We start from the raw sequence: 23170 nt of genomic DNA, 5'->3' as shown, positions 1-23170 counted from the left end.
AAGATTTTATTTATTTATTTGACAGAGAGAGATCACAGTACGAGAGAGGAAGGGAAGAGATCACAGAGAGAGGAAGGGAAGCAGGCCCCCTGCTGAGCAGAGAGCCCGATGTGGGACTCGATCCCAGGACCCTGAGATCATGACCTAAGCCGAAGGCAGCAGCTTAACCCACTGAGCCACTCAGGTGCCCCTTGACATTCCCTTTTAATGAAGCAGTATTGAGACGAGGAAAAAAAAAAAAGTGCTTGTTACAATCGGCTGTGTCAGAAGGAGAAGCTGCAGTGAGATTTCGGGGCAGGCCAGACCAAGCCTGCTCCTGGCCTCATGCCATGAACACATGAGCAGCCGTTGGACACATACGCAGCATTTAGTCTTTGCCCAGCATAGCACAGATCTCGAACATTTTCTTTGTTTCAGAGCATTCTGGGTAGTGCCACTTTAGAAGGTAACAGTTAGGTTCATGTGGAGAGGAGCTACCACACAGCCATACCCATTCTGAGTTGTTATAAACTACGAAACTTGTGTTTTGAGGTAATCTGTCACCTGAGAAGTACATTGTCACCCCTTTGGGATGCTGCTCCTCCCATGTCAAAGTACTGTTTCTCATTTGGGCTCTGGCTGAACTAAATAAGTTCAGGGGTCCCCCAAATAGTTTTCACTGATTGGCTCTGTTATACACACTAGTGTACTCATTTCAGGTTTGCAACGAGAATTCTTTGTTCAAAAGTGAGGCCCGCTACCTGGTGCGCAGGAAGGATCCAGAGCTCTGGGCTCACGTCCTTGAGGAGACCAACCCATCCAGGAGACAGCTGATCGACCAGGTGAGGAATGGAAATGGGAGTATGTGTATGCATGCCTGCTTTTTGCCCACTCACCATCTTGTGCCAGAGTGACTAGTTGAATTGTTATGTTTAACATAACATCTTCAGACATGTGACCAGACTATCTTGTGAATTTCTCTGGAGTTGTTTATTGGTTAAAGGCACAGAGTTGGCCCTGATCTCCTAAGCTGGGATGTGCTACCCCAGTAAAAGGAATATCTGATGACCTGCTTGCTTGCTGGATCCTTAGTGTTTTTTTTTTTTCAGCTCAGCCCCCAATGACACAAGGTAAGTAGATCTTAAGGTTTTGTCAGCTGAACCTGCCTTTGTTGAGGAACCCCTTGCACCCTTGTGACTATCCAGTGCCTACTCAGAGCTGGGGCACAGTGCCAAGGCCAGGATTCCTCTTATGTGCTGCCTGACGGATGGTTGTTGACCTCAGCCACTCACTGGGCTTTCTGTACTCTTAGGCAGCAGATGATACTTTACCATTCCCACTGTCTCCTAGGCTTCTGGGGACACTGTTCAGGGATGGGCTGAGAGCCAGGTGGGAGCAAGATCCTGGCCCAACAAGTGGCCTTCAGGTCTGAGCAGATCAGCTAAAGTGCCCTCCTCCAACTGCTTTGTGTGCAAAGCCCACTAGGTGGGCTTGTTGGGTTTTCACCTCTATCTCTTCTGATATCAGTCCGACGTTCCCACTCCGCTTTACCTGCCCACTGGCGTCTTCTGCCCCTGTAGAGATCCAGACGTGTATAATTCTGATCTCAGGCTGATTTCATGGGTGATTGGAGTTCTTTGGTAGGTAATCAGCTGACTTTAGGGTACAGGTTGAAATGGTGTCTCCTCCTACTTCCCCGCCATCTTGTCTCCCCCTATCTCTTCTGAATTTCACCTTCTTGTTTGCTGTCCACTGTTCCTCATGTCTGTGCCATTATCTTATTCTTAATAAACTTTACTTTGGAATACTTTTAGATGGCTAGAAGCCTGAGTTATTTTGGACCTCATTATATCAGCTTTGGAGTTACCCATCTCTAAGATTTGTCCAAAGATTGATCTGGACTTGACAAAGACATTGAGCAACAAAGGCCTTGGGCCAGAGTAGATTTAGATTCCGCTAGAGATCTCTCTCCAAATTTGCAGACAACTGGTACTTCTCCAGGTGTGGTCCAGTTGCCTGGCACATCTTACAGGTCTCGTTGCATTGGCACTGGGATGAGCAGCTCTAATGCTGCACTGGGCTGAAGCCAGCAGGTGCCTCTTAGTCTTCCTGTGTCTGTGTGAAGCTCCTGATCCTGTCATTATGTCTGCTAGGACTGAATATTCATAGCCGCCTCCTGAGGGGCATTCACCTCCCGTGCCCCTCTAATTAGAGGGACTGCATGATGGCAGCAGGCGGCTTTTAGGTCTACAGGAGAAGCTCATCATGGAAAATTTACTTAGAGGAAGCAGCTTCCTGAGGTAACCTTAGATTAGGCATGCTGTTGACTCAAATAGATTGTGGAAATTTATTTTTGCCCTTAAAATAACCAGTGTGTATTTAAAGTGCTCTAAGGTTTTCCAAGAATGGACAGATGTCATGATGGCAGGAAATAAACCTCCTACTTTGGATGGATTCTGTGTGCTGTCACAGTTCTCCTTTCCCTTAAGTACACCCTTTTTGTTACTATCTTCTGTGATAGCCCCTTTCCTCACATACCTTTGTATAACCTTTAGGGTTGTTATAAACGCCTCAGAAGAACTTTTGTATCCCATGGTGCCATTGAGTATACAGTGGTCACTTGTGAGGTGGACTGCGCTGATTTTGATTCCAGGTCCTTTGCAGCCCCTCCTGTTCATAGGATGAAAGTTCATGGCCAGAGCTCTATATTATCTATGTTATACCTCCTCTGAGCAATCTGTTCTTTCTCATTAATGCATTGCCATTGCCCATCCCTGATGAAACCTGGCAAAACTGATAGATCCTAAAGTCACCAAAGGTCCCTGGAAGAAAGTGCAAAGAGAACAATGCTGGCCTTCCAGCCTGATGTTATCTGGGAAGCGTACTCTTTGGAAAAATGTCTTTTTCCCCACTTGTGAGTTCTTTTGTAGTTGAGACACCTATAACTGAATGAGGGGTGGTGTGGCCAGTTTTTTGTCAGACCCCTTGCCATGGGTCTGAGGCTGTGGAACTCAGGGTGTACTCAGTTGCATCCCTGGAAGTGGGTTGGGCCAGAGTAGCTGTGATGCTCTAGGCTAGCAAGAGCTTCCCTGGAGTGGTGTCTTCATAAGAGAAATGGGGCCATATTTGTTATGAACAGTGACCTAAAAAAAAAAAAAAGATCAAAGCAAACATGTATTTCAGCCGCCTGTTTAAGTGCACTGTGTTACTGGCTTTGGAGTAAATTTGTAGTATGGTTACTGGGGCAGAGATGAGTCTGCAGCCCTTTTGATGTGAGAGAGAAACTAATTGTCAAATAGAGCAGGCTGAAGTCTCTGAAATTGACTTCTTTAGACAACCTTCCCTTTTTGCCTTGAGAAATCTTCTGTTTTCTCTGTGTCTATTTCAGACTGCCATGGGGTAATCCTTCCTTTCTGTTTAGCGTCAAAGATAGTCTTGAATTGACTTTATCTAACCAAATTCTTTCAAATGATACTTCAAACCAGGTGGTACAGACAGCATTGTCAGAAACACAGGATCCTGAAGAGGTCTCAGTCACGGTCAAGGCCTTCATGACAGCTGATCTGCCTAATGAACTGATTGAACTGTTGGAGAAGATTGTTCTGGATAACTCCGTCTTCAGTGAGCACAGGTGAGAGTATGCTGAGGGTAGCTGCTAAATCAGTCAGGTTCAAGCCACCCACCTCATGCTCACTTTCTGTCACAGTTTTGTCTTACCTCACCTGCCCAGCCTCACTGGTTGCTCCCCAGTGTCTTCTCACTGCGTTCTGTATCTTTAGTCCTACCTATCTCTTCTAGCCCAACCTAAATTCTACTTTTTCCAGGAATTTGTCCTTCTTGCTTCTCTGGCCTGCACTGTTCTTCTTTAACCACAGTGTTCAGAGGGAGCTAATATTCTTTAGTACCTACTATGTCCCAAGCATGTTAAACTCTTGAAATCATGGTGAACAAAGCTTGGAAACAGATGCCAAGAAAACTAAATCTGGGCATATATCAGGCATGACTTGCTAGAGATGTAATGTAGAACCATGATGAGTAGGAGCTTGGATAGGAAGAACATTCTAGGCAGAAACAATAGCATGAGCAGACTCTCTGGAAATAATAATAGAGCATGCTTCAGTGTGGTTGCACCCAGCATTTATTTCCACTTTAAAATTCATTATCAGAAAAAAAAATTCATTATCAGAGATTCTGCATCAAACAGACTAGTGTATTTGCATCCTGCTATAAAGACTTAATTATAAGGTATATTTTGTAGGTTGAACTATTTTATAGGGTTTTTTTTTTTCAAAATTAACTGTTTCATAAGCCTTTTTGATCTTCAACTTTGTATTGTTTATTTTGAAATCCCGAAGAGTTTTCAAGGTCTGTGGCATTGTGTTAAAGAGTACTTGTGAGGATATGTTTGGACTTTGTTTATTTGTTGTTTTTTAAGTGCTGCATGATTCATTACTTATGAACAACACCCAGTGCTCATTACAACACGTGCCCTCCTTAATACCCATCACCAGGCTACTCTATCCCCCCACTCCCTTCTGAAGCCCTCAGATTGTTTCCCAGAGTCCATAGTCTCTCATAGTTCGTCTGCCATTCTGATTTCCCCCCCCTCAGTTTTCCCTCCCTTCCCCTATGGTCCTCCCTGCTATTCCTTCTGTTCCACATATGAGTGAAACCATATGATAATTGTCTTTCTCTGCTTGACTTATTTCACTCTGCATAATCTCCTCCAGTCCCTCCAGCTTTTGTTGATACAAAAGTTGGGTGTTCACCCTTTCTGATGGCTGAGTAATATTCCATTGTATATATGAACCATATCTTCTTTATTCATTCATTTTTTGAAGGGCATCTTGGCTTATTTCATAGTTTGGCTATTGTGGACTGTGCTGCTATGAATGTTGGGATGGATGTTCCCCTTCCTTTCACTACATCTGTACCTTTGGGGTAAATACCCAGTTGTGCAATTGCTGGGTCATAAGGTAGCTCTATTTTTAACTTTTTGAGGACCCTCCATACTGTTTTCCAAAGTGGTTGTACCAACTTGCATTCCTACCACCTCTGTAAGAGGGTTCCCCTTTCTCCACATTCTCAACATTTGTTGTTTCCAGCCTTGTTAATTTTTGCCATTCTCACTGGTGTAAGGAGGTATCTCGATGTCGTTTTGATTTGAACTGATGGCTAATGATGTTGAACATTTTTTCATGTGTCTGTTAGCCATTTGTATGTCTTCTTTGAAGAAGTATCTGTTCTTGTGTTCTGCCCATTTTTTGGCTTGATTATTTGTTTTTTGAGTGTTGAGTTTGAGAAGTTCTTTATAGATCTTGGATACCAGCCCTTTATCTGTCATGTCATTTGCAAATATCTTCTCCCATTCCATGGGTTGCCTCTTCATTTTGCTGACTGTTTCCTTTGCTGTGCAGAAGATTTTTATCTTGATGAAGTCCCAAAAGTTCATTTTTGCTTTTGTTTCCTTTACCTTTGGAGACATGTCCTGAAAGAAGTTGCTGTGGCTGATGTCAAAGGGTTATTGCCTATGTTCTCCTCTAGAATTTTAATAGATTCTTGTCCCACATTGCAGTCTTTCATCCATTTAGAGTTTATCTTTATGTATGGTGTAAGAGAATGGTCAAATGTCATTATTCTGTATATTGCTGTCCAACTTTCCCAGCACCATTTATTGAAGAGACTGTCTTTTCTCCATTGGATATTTTTTCCTTATTTGTCGAAGATTAGTTGACCGTAGAGTTGAGGGCCCATTTCTGGAGACACTATTCTGTTCCATTGATCTATGTGTTTGTTTTTGTGCCAATACTGTGCTGTCTTGGTAATCACAGCTTTGTAATATAGCATGAAATGAGGCAACATAATGCCCCCAGCTTTGTTCTTCTCTTTCAACATTTCCTTGCCAATTCAGGGTCTTTTCTGGCTCCATACAAATTTTAGGACTGTTTGTTCCAAATCTTTGAAAAATGCCAATGGGATTTTTTTAAATTAACATATAATGTATTATTTGTTTCAGGGGTACAGGTCTGTGAATCATCAGTCTTACACACTTCACAACACTCACTATAGCACATACGCTCCCCAATGTCCATCACCCAGCTACCGCATCCCTCCCACCCTGCTCTCCTCCAGCAACCCTCAGTTTATTTCCTGCAGTTAAGAGTCTCTTATGGTTTGTCTCCCTCCCTGGTCCCACCATGTTTCTTTTTTCCCTCCCTTTCCCCCACAGCCCCCTGCCCTGCCTCTCAAATTATTCATATCAGAGAAATCATATGATAATTGTCTTTCTCTGATTGACTTACTCGCTTAGCGTAATACTCTCTAGTTCCATCCATGTCGCTGCAAATGGCAAGATTTCGGGGGTTTTGATGGCTGCATAGTATTCCACCAATGGGATTTTGATAGGGTTGGCATGGAAAGTATAGATTGTTCTAGGCAACATAGACATTTAAACAGTGTTTATTCTTCCAGTATGTGAGCATGGAATGTTTTTCCATCTTTTTGTGTCTTCTTCAGTTTCTTTCATAAGTGTTCTGTAGTTTCTAGAGTACAGATCTTTACCTCTTTGGTTAGGTTTATTCCTAGCTATCTTACGGTTTTTGGTGCTATTGTAAATGGAATCGATTCCCTAATTTCTCTTTCTCCAGTGACAATTTTAGTGTATAGAAAAGCAACTGATTTCTTTTTTTTTAAGATTTTATTTATTTATTTGACAGAGAGAGATCACAAGTAGGCAGAGAGGCAGTCAGAGAGAGAGAAAGGGAAGCAGGCTCCCTGCTGAGCAGAGAGCCCAACTTGGGGCTCGATCCCAGGACCCTGAGACCATGAACTGAGCTGAAGGCAGAGGTTTAACCCACTGAACCACCCAGCCACCCCGAAAAGCAACTGATTTCTGTGCGTTGATTTTATATCTTGCCACATTACCAAATTACTGTATGAGTTCTAGTAATTTGGAGGTGGAATCTTCTGGGTTTTCCACATAAAGTATCATGTCATCTGCAAAGAGAGAAAGTCTGACTACTTCTTTGCCAATTTGAATGCCTTTTATTTCTTTTTGGTGTCTGATTCCTGATGTTAGGACTTCTAGTACTATGTTGAACGATAGTGGCGAGGGTAGGCATCCCTGTTGTGTTCCTGATCTTATGGGAAAAGCTCTCAGCTTTTCCCCATTGAGAATGATACTCACTGTGGGCTTTTCATAGATGGTTTTAACGAAATCGAGGAATGTGACCTCTGTCCCTGCATTCTGAAGAGTTTTAATGAGGATGCTGTATTTTGTCCAACACTTTTTCTGCATCAATTAAGAGATCATATGGTTCTTGTCTTTTATTAATGTGTTGTGCTATCACATTGATTTGTGAATGTTGAACCACTCTTGCATCCCAGGGTTAAATCCAACCTGGTCATGATGGATAAGACTTTTAATGTACTGTGGGATCCTATTAGCTAGGATCTTGTTGAGAATCTTGGCATCCATATTCATCAGGGATATTGGTCTGTAATTCTCCTTTTTGATGGGTCTTTGCCTGGTTTTGGGATCAAGGTAATGCTGGCCTCATAGAATGAGTTTGGAAGTTTTCTGTTTCGATTTTTTGAAACAGCTTCAGAAGAATAGGCATTATTTCTTTAAATGTTTGGTAGAATTCTCCTGCGAAGCCATCTGGCCCTGGACTCTTGTTTTTTGGGAGGTTTGGAGTACTGCTTCAATTTTGTTACTGGTTATTGTTTGTTTTTAAACTGAGAAATGCTAAATGATAAATTATGGAATGTGAAATTGTATTTTAATGGAATCCTATGCCCTTATTGATTACAGGATTCTAGAGGTAAGGTACCTGAGGTGGCTAGGGTATACTGTCTTGTCAGGCCACCCTCCTTTGCTAGATCTTAGCCTGTTGGTACTTCCCACAGAAAAACACTTAAAGGTGGTTCTGACTCTGTGTGCTGACTCCTTGGACACTTTTTTTCTCTCACATGCAATGGGACCTTCAAGTTCTTGCCCTTCTTTCTGTGACTTGAGTGCTTCACCAGACATAGTTTTCCATGCAGGTGAAAGTAGCCTGAATTAGCAGTGTGGCAGACTAGATACTATATACTTACACAGATCCTGTATAAGTAGAAAATCTGAAGATGTAGGATGAAATACACAAATGATCCTTTAAAATGAGTCCATGAGCCAGTGACTTCTGCCAAACTCTGTTAAACGTGAGTTGTGTGTCCCTATAGGACACAGAGGCAGGAGATAAGACGCAAGGGCCTACAAAAGGTATGAAGTGTGCAGTGAAGCCCCTCCTCAGTGCCAGGATCAACCACCAATATCAGCCAGCCCTCTGCTGAGAGACTAAATAAAACAAAATAAAATAAAATAAAATAAAAAAGAGCTCTTTGAAACCATGGTACTAGACTGTGAGGACAAAACTGGCCCCGAGAAGCTGGCCTTCTAACAGGTTTTAGAACAAATTTTGTGAACTGGCATGGGATTAAAAATCCTCAAGTGAGGAATTTAATTTTAAAACGATTGCCATCAGGTAGTGCCTTCAGATCTCTGCCAAAGACAAACACAAATCCTTTTAAGAGGAGCCTACCCTCTAGCAAGGCTTCAGAGAATTCTGATATAACATTCCAAGAAATAATGAGCTTATAGTAAAATATGGACAAAATGCATAAGGCAACAAGGCTGCATTAGTAAGAGCCAGCAGTAAAACAGAGTAGACTCAGATCTGCTAGAGGGACTGTGGCTATTGGAATTATCAGGCATGGAATGTAAAATTACATGTAATGTGTTTACATACCCCCAAAAAGATCAAGCAGATTATTTTTTAGAGGTTTTAGTTATTTGAGAGAGAGAAAGAGACCCAAGAAAGCACAAGCAGGAGTAGAAAGGGAGGGACAAGCAGACTCCCCGTTGAGTGGGGGGCCAGACATGGGGGTTGATCCCAAGACCCTGAGATCATGACCTGAGCCAAAGTCAGATACTTAACCAACTGAGTCATCCAGGAGCCCCTCAAGCAGATTTTTAAAAATACCAAATACCTGATAAATAAAAAATGAAGTTCTATAATTGGATTTGAAGCAAACTCCAAATGGGTTTAGGGGCATTAGAGAATAAGAATTGAAAGATGCATGTGAAGAAATTGCAATAATGTAGCCAAGACAGGTGAAAATGGTGAAAGAGTTTAAGATCTCTACAGGTTGAAGGTAGACCTAATCAGAGCCTCAGAGAGAGCAGGGAATGGGACATTATTTGGAGGGGAAACGATGGAGATTTTAGCAGAACTGATGGTATTCTAGTTCTAAAATCTAGGAAACCCAGCAAATCCCAAGTAGGATGAATTTTTTAAAACCACCTTTACCCACATTATAGCAAAACTGTGGAACATTTAAAAAAATGTTTAAATACTCAGAAGATAGATTACCTATAATGAATATAAATTAGACTGACAGCAGACTTTTCAGCCTCAGTAGAAGCCAAAGGATATGGGATGATATGACTTCAGAGTATATTAATGAGAAGTTGGAAATAAAAGAATTTTTTTTTTAAATTTTTTATTTTTTATAAACATATATTTTTATCCCCAGGGATACAGGTCTGTGAATCACCAGGTTTACACACTTCACAGCACTCACCAAATCACATACCCTCCCCAATGTCCATAATCCCACCCCCTTCTCCCAAACCCCCTCCCCCCGGCAACCCTCAGTTTGTTTTGTGAGATTAAGAGTCACTTATGGTTTGTCTCCCTCCCAATCCCATCTTGTTTCATTTATTCTTCTACCCACTTAAGCCTCCATGTTGCATCACCACTTCCTCATATCAGGGAGATCATATGATAGTTGTCTTTCTCTGCTTGACTTATTTCGCTAAGCATGATACGCTCTAGTTCCATCCATGTTGTTGCAAATGGCAAGATTTCATTTCTTTTGATGGCTGCATAGTATTCCATTGTGTATATATACCACATCTTCTTGATCCACTCATCTGTTGATGGACATCTAGGTTCTTTCCATAGTTTGGCTATTGTGGACATTGCTGCTATAAACATTCGGGTGCATGTGTCCCTTTGGATCACTACATTTGTATCTTTAGGGTAAATACCCAATAGTGCAATTGCTGGGTCATAGGGCAGTTCTATTTTCAACATTTTGAGGAACCTCCATGCTGTTTTCCAGAGTGGTTGCACCAGCTTGCATTCCCACCAACAGTGTAGGAGGGTTCCCCTTTCTCCTCATCCTTGCCAGCATCTGTCATTTTTAAAGATTTTATTTGTTTATTTGACAGACAGAGATTACAAGTAGACAGAGAGGCAGGCAGAGAGAGAGAGAGGGAAGCAGGCTCCCTGCTGAGCAGAGAGCCTGATGCGGGACTCGATTCCAGAACCCTGGGATCATGACCTGAGCCGAAGGCAGCAGCTTAACCCACTGAGCCACCCAGGCGCCCGGAAATAAAAGAATTTTTAAAAATTAGACAAATGTAAACCTAAAGGTGCTGGTATTATATTGATATTATATGTTAATATAGTTTGACATTTTATGTTTTTATATATATTTTCTATATTTAAAGCATGCAAAATAGACTTTGATATAAAAACTGAGGGATACCTAGTTGTCTCAGTCAGTTAAGCTTCTGCCTTCTGCTCAGGTCATGTTTCAAGGGTCTTGGAATTGGGTCCCGCATCAAGCTCCTTGCTCAGTGGGGAGCCTGCTTCTCCATCTACCTGACACTCCCCCTGCTTGTGCATGCACACGCTCATACTCTCTCTGACAAATAAGTAAATACAATCTTTAAAAAAAAAAAACTATTGAAGTAGAAATGGCCAGTAAGTAATCCCTACTTATCCTTGATTTCATGTCCTATGGTTTCAGGTGTCATGGTTAACTATGGTTTGTCTGAAAGTAGATAATGTGTCAGAAGCTCAGTTATAGCCTAACACTATGTCTCAATGCCTACATCATTCACCTCACTTCTTATTATATAGGCATTTTAGCATCTCACATCATCACAGGAAGGGTGAGTATGGTACAATAAGATATTTTAAGAACAAGAAACCACATTCACATAAATTTTATTTACAATATATTGTTGTAATTGTTCTGTGTTGTCATTAGTTATTGTTAATCTCTTACTGTGCTTGATTAATAAAATAAAGTTTATCATAACTGTGTATGTACAAGAAAAATATATAGGACTTGGAACTATCTGTGGTTTCAAACCCCGACTTGGGGTCTTGAAATGTATTACCTGATGATGAAATATTCAGCTCACTAGAAAGATAATTCTTAACCTGTATATACCTGTAATACAGTGTCAAAATATGTAAGGCAACAGTTGACAAAACTACAAGAAAACACAGGTAAATTCTCCATCTTGGGAGATCTTAACATACCTCTCCAGGTAATTGATAGAACAATTAGCTTAAAAATGACAATATTGAATAATTTTTAAAATGAGCATATTAAAAAGTATTCATAAAGATAGTAATAAATATATTTTTAAAAGTAAATAAAAACATAACATGTTGACAGTTAATGTGAATTTTATAAGCTTACTGAAATGAATTTACATATATTGAACAAGTAGATGTGGTTCTTAAAGAAGAAAAACAAATCAGGAGACAAATAAATGAAAAGGTAAACTGCTATAGTCCTATCCACTCAACCATGATAAATGCTTGATGTAAATTCATGAATGATCACATCATATTGAAAGACATTGGGGTACCTGGATGGCTCAGTCAGTTAAGCATCTGCTTGCAGCTCAGGTCATGATCCCAGGTCCTGGGGTTGAGCCCATTTTGAGCTCCCTATTCAGCACAGAGCCTACTTCTCCATCTGCTGCTCCCCCTGCTCATGTGTTCTCTCTCTCTCATAAATAAATAAAATCTTCAAAAAAAAAAAAAGAAAGACATCAGTTTTACCCACTTCACTCAAATATACTGCAGTACCAGTAAAATTCTGTTTGTTTACATATGAAACTTGACAGGAAGATTTTAAGTTTTAAATCAAAAAGATAAAAGCCAAGATTAGTCAGTGCTAACACAAATAATAAATCACTCAAGAGGTAAGAATAGGTTTTAGGATGGCAAGGTACTTACTCTGACTAGAATTATCATAAAATTAAATCAAGTCATTATGGTTTGGGCAAGGAATAGAGAAATGGACCATTATAGTAGAGGAAAAAACCCTAAAATATACCCACACAAATGTAAAATACTTATTTATGACAGAGTGGCTATGCAGATGGAAATAATAGACTTGAGTAAAATGATGTTGGGACAAATGATTATATGGGTAAAAATTAAAATTGGATCTCTATGACACACAATGTGAAGATTTAAATATAAAGTCAAAACTATCATGTTTTTAGAGTTTATGTTTAAAAGAAAAATATAGGGGCACCTGGGTGGCTCAGTGGGTTAAGCCTCTGCCTTCAGCTCAGGTCATGATCTCAGGGTCCTGGGATCAAGCCCTGCTTCCCCCTCTCTCTCTGCCTGCTGCTCTGCCTACTTGTAATCTCTCTGTCAAATAAATAAATAAAAATCTTTTTTAAAAAATAAAATAAAATATATTTGTGGTCTAATAAATACATAAGCCAGTTGCAAAAATATATAACCATTTGAAAAACTAGTAAATAGGACTATGTTAAACTTAAGAACTTTATCATAATAAGATGAGAAAAGGTGAGGAAAAGATGAGAAGCTACAAACAGATGTTTGCAACATAGATAACCAACAAAAAGCTAGCATGGAGAACATATAATGAAAGAAGAACTCAAATAACCTGATAGGAAACTCAGCAAAGCACTTTAGCAGTCCTTCAGCAAGAGGAGAGACAGCTGCAAGTCTAAGGCAAGCGTGCAGCCTCATCCACCATCAAGGAAGCACAGTCTGGCCATTGTGTACCATCCCTTTCCTCCTGCAGAGTCAAGGCCATCTAGCTCTCCTAATCAGCCTTGATGAGTGTAGAGCAGCTGGGCCTCTTACGTGCCCTGTTGGGAGTGTGTGTTCCTTTTGGGAAGCAGTGCCTGTTAGAAAGTGTTTCCACTCTTTTTTTTTTTTTTTTTAATTTATTTTTTTCAGCGTAACAGTATTCATTGTTTTTGCACCACACCCAGTGCTCCATGCAATCCGTGCCCTCTCTAATACCCACCACTTGGTTCCCCCAACCTCCCACCCCCCCGCCCCTTCAAAACCCTCAGACTGCTTTTCAGAGTCCATAGTCTCTCATGGTTCACCTCCCCTTCCAATTTCCCCCAACTCCCTTCTCCTAACTCCCCATGTCCACCATGCTATTTGTTATGCTCCACAAATAAGTGAAACCATATGATAATTGACTCTCTCTGCTTGACTTATTTCACTCAGCATAATCTCCTCCAGTCCCGTCCATGTTGCTACAAAAGTTGGGTATTCATCCTTTCTGATGGAGGCATAATACTCCATAGTGTATATGGACCACATCTTCCTTATCCATTCGTCCATTGAAGGGCATCTTGGTTCTTTCCACAGTTTGGCAATCGTGGCCATTGCTGCTATAAACATTGGGGTACAGATGTCCCTTCTTTTCACTACATCTGTGTCTTTGGGGTAAATAACCAGTAGTGCAATTGCAGGGTCATTGGGAAGTTCTGTTTCTGAATCTTGAAGAAACTCGTCTCACGTGTATCAGGAGACACGTGCAAGAATGCACAAAGCGGCACTATTTCCAATAGTAAAGATCTGAGAGCAATGTAGGTACCCATCTGTAAAAGGGCTGTGGTACAGTCATCCAGCAGAGTACCATGTCACGGTGGGAAGGAATGCTACACAACAACATGGGTGAATCTTGGACCTAATTTTTTAATACTTGTTTCCCCTTCTTTTTAATTTTACAGTTAAATTGGTCTTTTGTGGGGGACGTACAAAACTAGGAATTTCAACACATACCTAGATTCATGTACATAACCACCACAGTCTGCGTATAGAACAGTTCCCTAACTATGAAACTTCCTCGTGTGAGCTACCCTTTACAGTTACATTCCCTGTACCCCTGACAGTCACCCATCTCTAATTCATCACCATCAATCCAGTTGTGCCTTTTCAAGAATGTCATGTAAGGGGAATCACATAGTATGCAGTCTTTTGAGGCTTGGCCTCTTTCACACAGTGTAATTCCTTTGAGATCCATCTAAGCTGGGTGCATCAATAATTCTCTTCTATTGCTGTATAGTGTTCTGTGTTGTGAATGTACAACGGTTTGTTTATCCACTTGCTCATTGAAGGACAGTTGGATTGCTTTCAGTTTGGGGTTCTGTGAATACAGCTGCTGTAAGTGTTTGTGTCCATATTTTTGTTTGAACACACCTAGCAGTTGCTGAGCCATATGTATGTTTAACTGTTTAAGAAGCTGCCAACCTGTTGTTTTCTGAAATGACTGTACCATTTTGCATTCCCACCAACAATGTGTGAGAATTCCAGTTTCTCTACATCTTCACCAGCACTTGGTATTATTGGTATTTTTTATTTTAGCCGTTCTAATAAGCATATAGTGTCCCATCATTGTAGTTTTAATTTGCACTTCCCTAATGGCTAGATGTTAAACAACTTTTCCTGTGCTCACTTGCCCTTCGTATATCCTCTTGGTTGAAGAGTCTCTCAGATCTTTTGCCCTTTTTTTAAATTGGCTTATTTGGTTTTTCACTGTTGAGTTTTGAGAGTTCTTTATACAGTCTGGATATAAGTCTTTGTGGCTTTTTTTTTTTTTAAGATGTTATTTATGTATTTGAGAGAGAGAGAGAGAGCATGAGAAGGGGGAGGGTCAGAGGGAATAGCAGACTCCCTGTGGAGTAGAGAGCCCAATGCGGGACTCCAGGATCATGACCTGAGCTGAAGGCAGTTGCTTCACCAACTGAGCCACCTAGGTACCCCACAAGTCTTTTGTTTTATATGGGATTTGCAAATATTTTTTTTCCCAGTGTGGAGTTTGTCTTTTTATTCTCCTAGTGGTATCATTTGCTTATCAAAAGTTTTCATTTGGGTCAACTCCAAGTCAAACATCTCTCTTGTGGATTGTGTTTTGGTGATAAGAACTCTGTGCCTAATCCCAGGTCAAAGATTCTCACTGAATTCCTTCTAAGAGTCTTGCAGTTTTACATTTTACATTTAGATATGTGGTCCAGTGTCCAACAACATGTGAAGTTTAGGTTCATTTTTTGGCATGTGGTTGTATAGTCATTCCAGTGTTATTTGTTGGATCCATTCTGCATTGGATTCCTTTTGCATCTTTGCCAGAATCACTTGGCCAGGTAGTGTGATTCCTCCAACTCTATTCTTGTTCAAGATTTAGAATCAGCTTTGTCTATCAACCGGGAAACCTTCTGGAATTTTGATTGGAATTGCTTGATATCTGTAGACCAGTTTGGGGACAGTTGGTATCTACTGTGTTCAGTATACAATATGTCTCTCCATTTATTTAGATCTTTAATTTTTCTCACGAGCTTTTTATATTTTTCATCATATAGATCATGCACATGTCTTACTAGGTTTACACCTAAATATTTCATGTTTTGGGAGCTATTGTAAATAGGTAGAAGGGTTTTTTTTTGTTTGTTTTAAGTGTACATTGCTAGTATACAGAACTATCACAATGGTTAACCTTGTATCTTGATATCTTGCTAAGTTTACTTATTTATCCTAGGATTTTTTTTCAAAGATTCCTTGGAACTTTCTGTCAGTCATTTTGCCTGCAAATAGTAACAGTTTTCTTTTTTCCTTTCTAATCTAGATGCTTTTTATTTATTTTTCTTGCCTAACTGCCTTGACTAGAGCCTCCAGTAGAATGTTGAATAAAAGTGGGGAAAGAAGACATTATCTTGTTCCTGATCCTGAGGGGAAGCATTCAGTCTCTCACCATTGAGACCTGTGGATATTTTGTAGATAGCCTTCATCAGATTGAAGAAGTTGCTTTCTATTTCTAGTTTGCTCAGAGTCTTTAACATTAATGGGTGTTGGATTTTGTCAGATGCTTTTTCTGAATCAACAGTATGATCATGTTGTTTTCTTTTTTAAATTCTTAATATGGTACATTAAATCGATCCCCCCCCCGATCTTTAAATGAGACAAAAGAAAACAAATTTTGTAAGATGTATCTGGTATGATTAAAGGAAAGTTCAGAAACATGCAAAACTATCTATATTGCTTAGATATAGTTTTTTAAAGATTATTTATTTATTTATTCGACAGACAGAGATCACAAGTAGGCAGAGAGGCAGGCAGAGAAAGATGGGGAAACAGGCTCCCTGCTCAGCAGAGAGCCCAATGTGGGGCTCGATCTTAGGACCCTGAGATCATGATCTGAGCCAAAGGCAGGGGCTTAACCCACTGAGCCACCCAGGTACCCCTAGATATAGTTTTTTAAAAGACTATTTTTTGACAGAGAGCAGAAGAAGGGGGAGCAGGAGAGGGAGAAGCAGACTCCCCACTGAGCAAGGAGCCCAGTATTGGGCTCGATCCCAGGATCCAAAAACAGATGCTCAACTGACTGAGTCACCCAGGCACCCCTAGTTACACAATTTATATGGTCGAGCTATAAAGAACCACAAAGAGCTAATAGAAGTACAGTTCAGGAAAATAGATACCTGTGAATTGGGAGTGAAGGCAGCTCCTGGAGAAGCTGTAGCAGCCCTCCAGGGATTGGTGGTTTTCTGATTTCTCCTACTTGTTGCTTTCTCAAGACTTTGGACCATATATACTTCATAAATACTCTGTTGTATCTATTCATCAGTCATATGTGTGTGTGTTTTAAATATCTTTAAATCGGGGACCTTGGGCTGGTCAACCTGCTGAAGAGTGTTATGTATAGCTTTCATTCCTGTGACACTGTGCTGACCATCACCTCTCCTAAGGAATCTCCAGAATCTGCTGATCCTGACTGCCATCAAGGCGGACCGCACCCGGGTCATGGAATACATCAGCCGCCTGGACAACTATGATGCCCCAGACATTGCAAATATCGCCATCAGCAGTGCACTGTATGAGGAGGCCTTTGCCATCTTCCGCAAGTTTGATGTGAACGCCTCAGCAATCCAGGTGAACTTCTGAGTGCTTTCATGGTAGACCTAGGGACCTCTGCCACACTGTGTCCTCATCATCACCAAGGGTGTCACACCCTCTGGTTGTTCAGTGTGTCTCTCTGATCCTTGTGCTCTTTTCTATTCATCAGTAACCCATCTTTCTAGGCTGTTGCCTCCTACTCTGCTGGTGCTCCTGCTGTGTGGCAGTCACCCTCACTTGCTGGTTATTCCTCTAGACTTGGGTGCCTGAATCAAGGTCATGTGACTGAGGTGTCTGATTCTCAGAGACCCTCACACATGTCGACTATTTCAGCCCTTCACCGTCTGCTGCCTCAATTCCCCAGAGCAGTCCCAGCAGCCCTCCTGCCTACCTTCAGCCCCACCAAGAGCCCTTCCCTTAGCCCTCCTCCCTTTCCTACCAGCCTGTTGACTTTTTCTGGTTTTATTTCCAAAAATTATAAACCATGGGACATAACACAATAAAAAAAATTATAAATGAAAGTAAGAAATTTTAGGGTTAAGTATAAAAAAATGTTTCCCAATTTTTACATAATGTGTTTATATTACTTTATAATGAAAACCATAAATATAATAAACAGTTAAGATGAAATAAAATAAACCATGGGACAGATCACTTTAACTGCTGTCTTTCTAGATTCTTTATGTCCTTGCCTCTTTCTCTTACCATTTTTATCATTTTTCTGTATCTGCCTGTGAAATCCCACATCTCCTCTTTTTGCTTCATACCTAGTCTAGGGCCTTGCTCTGAGATCAAACTGTATTAGGGGCAGCTGCTGCACCTGAGCCCTTCAGACTCCTTGAAGCCTGCTTTCTGTCTGCTGAGCTATCTTATTCCCCACAGTAGCTCCTTTTTACACCCTCTATGCCAGGCAACTCCCATGTCATTCTCCTGGCCCAAAAAGCTAAGCTTGACTGTCTCTCATTTCCTTATGCCCTGTGTTGGGAGTGTCTCTTCTTCACTTGGCATCTTCCACCTGTGTGGCATAGATCTCATCCTTTTCCTCCATTCATCATCTGAGAAATTCTTAATGTCCAGTTGCTTTGGACTGAATTGAAATGGTCATGCAACTTTAGGCAAAATGTAGAACCGAACAAAAATCTGTCTGCTCCTTGGAGCTGACTTGGTGTTGTGGAGAATGAGAGCCCTCTTGTAACCCCTAGGTCCTGATCGAGCACATTGGAAACCTAGACCGAGCATACGAGTTTGCAGAGAGATGCAATGAGCCTGCTGTGTGGAGTCAGCTGGCCCGCGCCCAGCTCCAGAAAGACTTGGTGAAAGAAGCCATCGACTCCTACATTAGAGCTGATGACCCTTCCTCTTACCTCGAGGTCGTTCAGGCAGCCAGCAGGAGCAGTAAGCTAACCTCCTCTCCCCAGGGCTCTGCTTCTCACTGGTGTGAAGCCTGGCTGGAGAAGGGTGTGGCTTTCCAGGCATCTGCATGTGTTACTCATCCAGAGATACTGGGGACACGGCTAAGTGAAAGTTTTCCAAAAGAATCTATTACTCTTATTCTGTTAATGACACTAACTCTTCAGCTGACTGTTAACTAGACACTAGCTCTTTTGTTGACAAGATAGATTAAGCACAATGGATAACACTATCATGATAATTTTAAGGTCAGAAACTTAGACACAGAGCTTCTTCTGGCCTTTCCAGTTAACTGTGGTACTCCCTTTTCCTGGGGCTACAATAATCATCCTGTCTCCTGGTGAGGTCTTTACTTGGTGACATGGAACTTTCCATCCCTGGGATCAGCCTCCATGTGGTTCTGCCCTTTCCATCTCTCCCACCTAGGATATGGCTCTGCGTAGCAGCCAAACAAGTCCTTCTAGACTTTACCTGGAGTCCAAGCCCTCACTGAAGTAGAGTGGGAGATTAAACATCTTAACTAGGGACAAAATGGGAGGAGCTGCACCTCCTGTTTAAACTTAGCAGCTCTGGATTAACCTATTTTTGTTTTCTGTTTCAGACAATTGGGAGGATCTAGTTAAATTTCTACAGATGGCCAGGAAAAAGGGCCGTGAAACCTATATAGAGACTGAACTTATTTTCGCCCTGGCTAAAACCGGCCGTCTGTCTGAGCTAGAAGATTGTATTAATGGACCCAACAATGCTCACATCCAGCAGGTAGGCCATGCCCTGGGAACCACAGACTGCTCCAGGTAGGTTCAGGGATCACTCCCTAGAGTGGTGCAGATCTTTGACACTGAGAAGCAAGCCACACCGTGACTTAAGTCCTGTGTTAGTGTCACTGGTATGGAAATTAAGGCCCCTGGCTGTGTGTACCAGAGTGAATCTTCTAGAAAAAAGGTGTCAGGACCATGTGCCAGTGTTCTGGCTGTTATCACTGAAGAGTAAAGTGAACTGAGTAACTGGCCATAGAATAGGTATGTTGGAAATCAATAGCTTTTCCATATATCAGGAATTACCAGATAACATAATGGGAAGAATATTTTTTAAAGTAGGAATAACACCAAAATGTTTAACCCCTAGAAAAATTGATGGAGATGAAAGATAATGGACTATATTCTAACCCCACCTGAAAGAATATACACATTTTACTGAAGTAAATAACACAAAAGTGGACTTTGGATTCTTTATTTCAAAGTAAGATCCAGTTAACTTTTGGAAATTGATTGGAGTTTTGAAAGGGCTTGAAAGCTCATCAGGAGAATTCTGTTATGAATTCAGAGGGAGATTTTAGACAAGGCTTCATTTTCTAACACCTCTATTAGTTTTCTGATTATAAAGGCAATTTTAAAAGTTATGGTCACTGATTAAAACAAGACTTGGTAAATACAGGCAAGTGAAAGGAAAGGGAATAGTACTGCCCAATCCTTATCTCTGAGTCCTTAACCACGTAGGAGTGATTTAGTACAGAGAACAAAATCACTGCTAGGCTTGCTGGGCTGCTGACATGGAGCAGGGGAGGCTAAGTGAGGCCACAGATGCAGCAAGGGGGCAGACTCCGTCCCAGTGCTTATGGAAGGACTCTTCTGGTTGTGTCTGTCTCCTCAGGTTTTGGGAAGCCAGGCACTCAGCTTGAGCTGCTGGAGATTTGAGGAGAGAAGACAGGAAATGAATGATGGACAAGGAACAAGTACCTGGGCTGAGGGAGTAGGGTTGCTAGTGTTGCGAGTTCTTCTAGGGTCACCATCATGAAGTTCAAGAGAGCCCAGGTGGCACTTTGGGTTTCAGCTATCTGAATTTAGCTCTGCAGTCTTGGGTGTAGAGTTGGCAGAGAACATCTCTGGGTAGGACTGGGATTTGGCCGAGTGAGTACAGCCAAGTACAACCAAGAGAGTGAGTGTAGAGCCCCATGGCTTGCCAACACCAGCAAGCCAGGAGGAGAGTTAGCTGGGCACAGATGGGGATGGTGGGCAGGAGTTGGGGTGCCTGGAGGTCCGTGAGCTGGAAAGGAGGGGAGGCAGCAGGCAGAGAGTAGGTTCTTATGCCAGGTTTCCCAGGGTTGGCAGCTGACAGTGACTGGCTGTTGTCATGAGAGACACCAGGTCCTCAGAGCTAAAGCCGTCAGGAAATGAGGGAGATCTGTGGATGGCAGCAAGAACCAGGGCTGGCATGTGGTCTGCAGGCTGTCCTCTGGTAGGTAGTTGTGAGTGGGGAGGAAGGGACCGGCCTGGAAGCAGCAAGGAGCACACCTCTGAGGCCAGGCCCACTGGGGAGCAATCTGGGAGATGACAGACAGCAGACATAAGAACAGGCGATGGAGAGTGGGTCCAGGGCCTGAGGGGTACACTTCATCCTTCAGTAGTTCTGTGGTGGCCCAGGCTGCTTTGTGATCAGAAAGATACTCACCTTCTTTGAAAACAGAAACACCCCTTCCACTTACGAACTTTAGACCATCTCTGAGGAACCTTCCCATTTAAGAAGGTCTCAGCAAAGCTGTCCGGTTGTTCATAGGTTGGAGACCGCTGTTACGAGGAGGGAATGTATGAGGCCGCCAAGCTGCTGTACAGCAGTGTTTCTAACTTTGCCCGCCTGGCTTCCACCCTCGTACACCTTGGGGAGTATCAGGCAGCGGTGGACAGCAGCCGCAAGGCCAACAGCACGCGGACATGGAAGGAGGTAAGCATAGAAAGTCTCCAGGTGACCACTGGTCTCTCAATCCTTTCCTCCTTGTCCTTCCTCCCTCCACACCCTTGTGTCACATGGGATGCATCTGGATGCCTGCCTTGTCTAGGCAGGGTTCTGAGTCTTCTGGGAACGCTCAGAGAACCTTATAAGCTAGCATTTGTGGTTGAAGCAAAGGCCCTGGAGAGTTCTGTGTTGGACCAGTCAGTTGCCAGAAGCTATCTTAATAGCATGGAATTAATCAGCATGAGAAGTACTGTCCTAATTTAAGATATTTTTAAAAACCACCTTATTAGTGGTATTATCAGTGTAATTTGACACTTTAGTCTTTTGTAGTAAATTGGAAGGGCACGTCTTTTTTTTTTTTTTTAAAGATTTTATTTATTTATTTGACAGAGATCACAAGTAGGCAGAGAGGCAGGCAGAGAGAGAGAGAGGAGGAAGCAGGCTCCCTGCTGAGCAGAGAACCCGAGGTGGGGCTCAATCCCAGGGCCCTGAGATCATGACCTGAGCCGAAGGCAGAGGCTTTAACCCACTGAGCTACCCAGGTGCCCCTGGAAGGGCACGTCTTATAGCTCTCTGATAATAACGGAATTATCTGCAAGTAGAGAAAATATTGTAAAGAGAGGTGCAGAACATTTGGCTTCAGTGAATCTCTGAAGTACTGTTTGATAAAAGATTAAAACCAACATAAATGTACAAAATCAAGGGCAGGGTTAAATAGTGTACATATTGCAACTCCACCAAAATGAATAGGCAGGGTTTGGGAAGGGAGGTTTCAAGTATTCCATGAGAAAAATAAGTAGCATGTCCAGGGTAATTCTATCCTGGGTGTGAGTATGGGAGAGAGAGATTTCACAAGAAAAACAGCAGGTAACAATTGTGTCCTGAAGTAGTGACCAGTTATCTCTGGGTTGTGGGGTTATTTTTGTTTATTTGGGTTTTCTGCCTTGTCTATCAGGAAAACACATGCATGTATATATAGAAGATGGGGAGGTAGGGAAACTTCAAGAGAAGCCAGCTTTGCCTGTGGGTGTATGAGGTCCATCTTCAGCCATTAAAAGAAGAGCAACTTAGGGATGCCTGGGTGGCATCTGACTTTGGCTCAGGTCATGATCTCAGAGTCCTGGGATTGAGCCCCAAGTGGGGCTCCTGCTGAGCGGGGAATCTGTTTCTCCTCTGCCCCTTCCTCTGCTTGTGTGTTTTTCTCTTTCTCTGTGTGTGTGTGTGTGTGTGTCTCTCTCTCTCAATAAATAAATAAATAAATAATAAAATCAAAGGGAGGGAGGGATGAAGGGAAGGAAGGGAAAAAAGAGCAACTCAGAGGCCCCTTATGAGTCTTTTTGAGCAGAAGCTCAGGAGGCTTCTTTTACTTCCTAGAACTTGTTATCATTAAGTGTACATACCACAGAGTGCCTAAAACAAATGCTCAGTTTAAAAAGTATTTATTAAAGTAAGCTCCTCCCACATAAACAGCACTCAGATGATCCATGCTCCCTTTACCATTATTCTTGAACTTCGTTAAACCATTTTCAAACCCTGAACCTGCAATTCCAGCATTGCTTTTGTGTCACCTAAAGAAATCATCATGCCTCAGGGCTTAGAAGTAATGCATGATCCCTTTTCTCTCCACGGTCTCAAATACCCCCATGGCCTGCACATTAAAAATGTCATTATTTTTTCTCCCAGTCTCACACAGCTCACCTTCCAATTATTTACTTGTTCAGAATCTAACTTTAAAAACCCTGTTTGCTGGTATTTCTGCATTTACAGTTGCATCCCTGGCTTGTGGCACTGTGCCCTGTCTGGGGGACACTCACACTGTCTGGCCTTCCCTCCCATAGGTGTGCTTTGCCTGCGTGGATGGGCAGGAGTTCCGCCTTGCACAGCTGTGTGGTCTTCACATTGTCATTCACGCAGATGAGCTGGAGGAGCTGATACGATTTTACCAGGTAACTAGTCTTTGGCCAGAGATGATCTCTGCTGGCAGTGGAGATGACAAGTGACCCCTAAGCACTCCACATAAAGGGACCCTT

The 23170-nt window shown here is 42.1% G+C and overlaps 1 protein-coding gene across 1 annotated transcript in view; it reads left to right on the top strand.

Moving 5' to 3' along the window:
• CLTCL1 (clathrin heavy chain like 1) overlaps positions 1 to 23170 on the top strand; it is a 98205-nt gene that overhangs the window by 58746 nt on the left and 16289 nt on the right. Inside the window, exons 18-24 of the mRNA XM_059408055.1 lie at positions 699 to 821; positions 3465 to 3610; positions 16853 to 17036; positions 18203 to 18395; positions 19012 to 19169; positions 20964 to 21128; positions 22979 to 23086. Coding sequence (XP_059264038.1) covers positions 699 to 821; positions 3465 to 3610; positions 16853 to 17036; positions 18203 to 18395; positions 19012 to 19169; positions 20964 to 21128; positions 22979 to 23086 — 1077 coding nt within the window. The remainder of the gene's footprint in view (positions 1 to 698; positions 822 to 3464; positions 3611 to 16852; positions 17037 to 18202; positions 18396 to 19011; positions 19170 to 20963; positions 21129 to 22978; positions 23087 to 23170) is intronic.

The sequence above is a fragment of the Mustela nigripes genome, chromosome 8 (genome assembly GCF_022355385.1).
Source record: "Mustela nigripes isolate SB6536 chromosome 8, MUSNIG.SB6536, whole genome shotgun sequence".
Taxonomy (NCBI): domain Eukaryota; kingdom Metazoa; phylum Chordata; class Mammalia; order Carnivora; family Mustelidae; genus Mustela; species Mustela nigripes.
This window is presented reverse-complemented; position numbering and strand designations above follow the sequence as displayed.